General features: G+C 42.4%; 1 protein-coding gene across 4 annotated transcripts in view; it reads right to left on the bottom strand.

Moving 5' to 3' along the window:
* pcgf5b (polycomb group ring finger 5b) overlaps positions 1-6000 on the bottom strand; it is a 179804-nt gene that overhangs the window by 49325 nt on the left and 124479 nt on the right. For all 4 annotated transcript variants that reach the window (XM_043712445.1, XM_043712449.1, XM_043712446.1 and 1 more), the window contains exon 5: positions 3835-3894. In XM_043712445.1, the coding sequence (XP_043568380.1) occupies positions 3835-3894 (60 nt within the window). The remainder of the gene's footprint in view (positions 1-3834; positions 3895-6000) is intronic.

Genomic DNA, 6000 nt, shown 5'->3' with positions numbered 1-6000 from the left:
TGCCCGAAACGTCGATTTTGCTGCTCGTCGGATGCTGCCTGAATTGCTGTGCTCTTCCAGCACCACTTATCCAGAATCCCATATCATCCAACTGCCATTCATCTTTGTGCAATTATATACTTTTTCCTTAAGTTTGATGTTTTTCCTAACTTCTTTACTTAACCATGGATGGTGGGTCCTACCTATAGAATTCTTCTTTATAGTAGAGATATACTTACTCCAAGTATTCTGAAAAATCTCTTTAAATACTCTGCTACAGAGTCCCTACTGATCGATCTCCTGGCCAAGTATATTACTTTAATTCAGCTACCATAGCTTTCATTAATATATGATTGTCCTTATTTAATTTAAACTAGTCTTAGATACAATCTTCTCCTTTTCAAACAAGATGCGAAGTTTAATCAGTGGCTGCTACCTAAGTCTGCCTTTATTCTAGGATCTTTAATTAATTGTCATTTAACACAATACAAAGTCTAATATAACCTGACATCTGGGTAGTTTCAATATAGATAGAAACCACTGCTGTCCCTTTAGCACAAGCCAATATTTTTTCCTGTCAGCCTTGTCCCATATTGTGATTCCTGTTAAGATGCTGTAGATCACTCTCACTAGTGATTTCTTTCCCCTACTATTCCTCTTGTATCTTAATCTCCTAACCTCATATCTATATCCTAATCTCCAAAGCCAAGGTGATTGTTAACTATTGCACAAATGCAATCCTGATTAACAGTGCTACCCCTCCACCATTAAGTAGCTTACTATTTTTCTTCAATGTCATATACCCCTCAATATTCAGAACCCAAGTCTTATCATCTTCCAATTACATCTTCGTAATGGACATCAGATCATAGTTATTTACTTCAATGTGTACTGTTTGCTTACTTCGTTATAAATGCTATTCCCATTCAGATGCAGAACTCTTAGCAAAATTAATCAGACTTAAATCAATGCTTCCCTCTACTACTATCAGTAAGAGTCAAGAGTGTGTTGCTGGGAAAGCACAGCAGGTCAGGCAGCATCCAAGGAGCAGGAGAATCGATGTTTCGGGCATTCGCCCTTCATCAGGAATGAGGCTTGTGGGCCCGGGGCTGAGAGATAAATGGGAGGGGGGGGGGGGGGAAGGTAGCTGAAAAAGCGATAGGTGGATGAAGGTGAGGGAGAAGGTGATAGCTCAGAAGGGGCAGTGATGGACAGGTCTTGAGGGCAGTGCTGAGTTGGAGGCTTGAGATTGGGATAATGTGGGGGGAGAGGAAATGAGGAATCTGTTGAAATCCACATTTATCCTCTGTGGCTGCAGGGTCCCAAGGCAGAATATGAATCGTTCTTCCTCCAGGCGTTGGGTGGTAACGGTTCGGCGGTGAAGAAGGCCCAGGACCTGCATGACCTTGACGGAGTGGAAGGGAAAGTTGAAGAGTTCAGCCACAGGGCGGTGAGATTGGTGAGTGTGGGTGTCCCAGAGATGTTCTTTGAAATGATCCGCAAGATGACATCCTGTCGCCCCAATGTAGAGGAGACCACATCGGGTGCAACGGATGCAGTAGATAACATTGGTAGAGGTACAGGTAAATTTCTGATGATGTGGAAGGATCCCTTGGGACCTTGGACAGGGGTGAGGGGACTGGTGTGAGCACAGGTTTTGCACTTCCTGCGCTGACAGGGAAAGATGCCAAGAGTGGGTTGTGTGGACCTGATGAGGGAATGGTCTCTCTGGAATGCTGACAGGGGTGAAGAGGGAAATATATCTTTGGTGGTGTGGTCCATTTGGAGATAGAAGTGGAGTAGGGTGTATGCGGAGGTTGATGGGATGGAAGGTGAGGACCAGGGGACTTCTGTCCTTGTTTCATTGGGAGAGATGGAGCCCAAGGGCAGTGGTGCGTGAAGTGGAGGAGATGCACTGGAGGGCATCGTCAACCACATGGGAAGGGAAGTTGTGATCTTGGAAGGAGGAGGCCATCTGGGACTTTCTGAGGTGGAATTGGTTACCCTGGGAACAGACGCGGCAGAGGCAGAAGAATTTGGAATAAGGGATGGTGTTTTTACAGGAGGTAGGGTGGGAGGAGGTGTAATCGAGGTAGCTGTGGGAGTCGGTGGACTTGTAGTAGGTGTCGGTGGTTAGTCGTTCACCGGAGAGGTCCAGGAAGGAGAGGGAGGTGTCCGAGATGGTCCAGGTGAATTTGAGGTCGGGGTGGAAGGTGTTGGTAAAGTTGATGAACTGTTCAACCTCCTTGTGAGAGCACAAGGTGTCGCCGATGTAGCAAAGGAACAGGTTGGGGTGTTGTAGGTGTAACTGCACAAGATGGACTGTTCCATGCACCTGACAAACAGGCAGACATAGCTGGGTCCCATGTGCGTGCCCATGGCTACCCCATTGGTTTGGAGGAAGTGGGAGGATTGGAAGGAGAAGTTGTTGAGGGTGAGAACCAAGTCAGCCAGGCAGATGAGGATGTTGGTGGAAGGGTACTGGTTGGGACGGCATGAGAAGAAGACACGGAGGGCTTGGAGACCTTTGTCCTGCCGGATTGATGTGTACAGGGACTGGATGTCCATGGTGAAGATGAGGCATTGGGGGCTGGGGAAACGAAAATCTTGGAGGAGGTGAAGGGCGTGGATGGTGTCATGAACATAGGCAGGGAATTCCTAGACTAAGAGGGACAGGATGGTGTTGAGGTAGGAAGAGATGATTTCAATGGGACAGGTGCAGGCTGAGACAATGGGTCGACCAGGGCAGGTTTGTAAATCAGCTTAAGCCCGAAACGTCGATTCTCCTGCTCCTTAGATGCTGCCTGACCAGTTGTTCTTTCCCAACAATACACTTTTGACTCTGATCTGTGTTCCTCACTTTCTCCTACTATCAGTAAGATCCAGCATGTCACCAGGGATTCCTGAATGTGGGCAATTTAGCTGAATCAAAGTGCTACAGATATTACTGAAAGAAATCTTCTGTGATCTTTGATCTTGGAATGCAATTGACTTGTTTCTAAAATAATTTCACAGTAGTTTTTGAGTCAGAGAGTCATACAGCACAGAAACAGATCCTTCAGTCCAACTTGTCTATGCTGACCAGGTTTCTCAAACTAAATTAGTTCTATTTGCCCACATCCCTCTAAACCTTTCCTATTTATGTACCTATCCAAATGTCTTTTAAACTTTGTAACTGTACCTACCTTTACCAGTTCCTCTGGCAGCTCATTCTACGTAGGCACCACTCTCTGTGTGAAAAACATTGTCCCTCAGGTGTCTTTTAAGTCTTTCCCCACTCACTTTAAACTTATGCCCTCTAGTTTTGAACTCTCCTATCCTAGGGAAAGGACTTTTGCTATTCACCTTATCCAAGTCTCTCATGATTTTATAAATCTCTATAAGGTCATCCCTTAACTTCTTATGTTCCAGAGGAAAAAAGTCCCAGCCTATCCTTACAACCCAAATCGTCCATATATTCAAGTCCTTGCTCATTATTTTCTTAAAGGTGGGAATTGTTGACTGTATAAGAAATTTCTTATTAGTGAGGAAGGAAACTAGGAAGACAAATAAGTCTGCATTAACCACTTGGGCTAGTTCATATTCAGTAGCAGAAAGGTGCACATGGGGAATGGTATCCTCAGCTAAGGGACACTGAACAACTTAAGAGGCTGAGAAAGATGGATAATTTTAAGCAAAGAAATGTGGGGTGGAAATTTGTTAAAATTCACACATTTTAAGCTCCTGAAATACAGAGTTGGAATCACACTGGCTTTAATTTTTCCTCTCTACCAATGGCTACATTTATCAATCCTTTGAAAATAAATCAAGCTATTCCAAGGCTACAAGATCTTTACGTTAATTTTGTTAACATACCTTCTCCATTCTCTTGTGGTTTATTTTTTTTCCAGAATTCTTCTTCTTGCCGCTTTTCCACTGGCCAAAAGAACATAAGTATTTGCTAAAATTGTTGACAAGTTAAAAAGTTATAAAGCCAACATGGTAAGATTTCACTTGATTGTATATCTCCAGGTGGAAAAGTAAGATCTCATGAGGACTTTTGTTTTGGCAAACATCACTAAATGTTAAACATCATAAGAAGAACTAAGGGGATGTTTTCATTTTCAACAAGCTAATTACTTTTTGTAGAATAAATTGCACCAAGTAAGGTACTGGGTGCATAGCAGCTTTCTTCCAAAGTTTCTATGCCATCCCAATGCATTAACATTGTTGAAAGAAAGACATGCAATCAGGACACTGTTTTAATGTTGCTGTTCCCACTTCACAAGTATTGAGATGGTCACAGAAAGGGTAGAGCAACAAATATTTTGATAATCCAACTTGAGAATGTGTAAAGCGCATCAAAATGGCACAGTGAAGCTTTTACACATCAAAGGATACTTCACATTTATTAATGTATCACAGTTACTTTTTAGGGCTGGAGTGAGCTAGCCATTATGCAGTTCTCCAATAAATGAACAGCTTGCAGGCACACAAACTTCCAGTGGCAGCTCTGCCTAACACAACCTGAAGCATATTGGCGAAATAATTACTTGCTATTTTACATACCCATCTGGCACTGGTGTATCTACTACACTTTGTGTAATAGTTTAATCTCTGTAAATTTAACTTGCAGTTTTAATTTCATGTGTTGAAAATATGTGTTCCAAAAAATATGCACACCTATTATTTTAACCAACTTACCAAACATTTACAATTCAGAATTTCCATTTTATAACATTTGAGTGTTAATTTGCACAATGGAAGTAAACACATTTAGTGTATCAGCACGGTTATTGCAGCTATTTTTAAGAAGGTACTTATAACTTCATCTCCTAAACAAACTTATAGGAGAGACTAATATTTATAGATTCCACAATTAGATGTTCAACTATATACACTGCACTTTTTGTGTGGAATTAACAGATAACTGCATCTTGATTGCAACTCACTCAGTGAGAACTGTACTGAGAATCATTTCTTCCTATTTCACCCTGGCCCCCTGCCTCCCCAAACTTGCCTCTCTTTCTCTACAGTAAGCAGCAGGAAATATAACCCTGAAGCCATGCATTATACCAACTTGGAACTATGGGCAGAATATTTTAGATTGGATTGATGGCTCACCACCCCTGCTATCCAATAGTCTGCTCTCAAGCTATGGCATACAGTGGGTGGGCTTAACTGGTGGAAGGTGGGTATTCAGCTCCTCAGTGGAAAGAAATCCATTGGCTGGCAAATCTTCAGCTCCAACAAAACTAGCAACACTGAGAGTTTGGTAGTAGATGCTGCTGGGACCACTCTCAGTCTCAAAAAGAAAATCCAAAGGGCCCCCAACAGAGGAAAATCCAAGGTATTGGGCAGGGAGGGTTTTGCCAACTTAAGGTAGATGGTGGAAAAGGGGAGTAGGGTGGATTTGGAGAGTAGATATATAGAACGGCTGGGGGTGGGGCGAAGTTTTGAACCAAACTGCAAAAAGCACCCCTCAGAGAGTACCATCCTTCTTTCCTATTAAAAACATAGGTGTCTACTCCCACTTATCTGCCTATGCCAACTATATTATAACATGGGCAGCATATTATTTTAAGAAGCTCAACTGATCTTTAATAATATGTTTAATATGGCATGCAGGCTGCCAATTTCATGAACTAGTTCTCGGATGCGTTCAGGGAAGCTTGTTGGTTGGGCATTCATTCTATTTTATGTGGACCCTTCCAAAAACATGTCTGGCAGTGGCATATAAACTCTGCCCTATATTGCTATTCCTTTACTGTGCGGGATCACAATCCTGCAGCTTCCTTCCTTACAGCACTACGCCAAATAGACTGCATTAAGATGGCAGCTTACTACCAGTTTTTTCAATGGGCAATAAATTCTAGCTTTGTCAGCAATCCACACATCCCATCAATGGGAAAATATCCTTCTGATCTTGCTCCACCATTCTGCAACAACTCTTTGTGACTGTAGTGATGAATTCAAGTTTTGTATTGTAACATTGCACAATGTTTTTCTTGAATATCATCTAATCAAGACTTCGTATTCATT

This window comes from Chiloscyllium plagiosum, chromosome 22 (genome assembly GCF_004010195.1).
Source record: "Chiloscyllium plagiosum isolate BGI_BamShark_2017 chromosome 22, ASM401019v2, whole genome shotgun sequence".
Taxonomy (NCBI): Eukaryota; Metazoa; Chordata; class Chondrichthyes; order Orectolobiformes; family Hemiscylliidae; genus Chiloscyllium; species Chiloscyllium plagiosum.
Note: the sequence above shows the minus strand (reverse complement) of the source record. Positions and strands in the feature narration are given on the sequence as shown.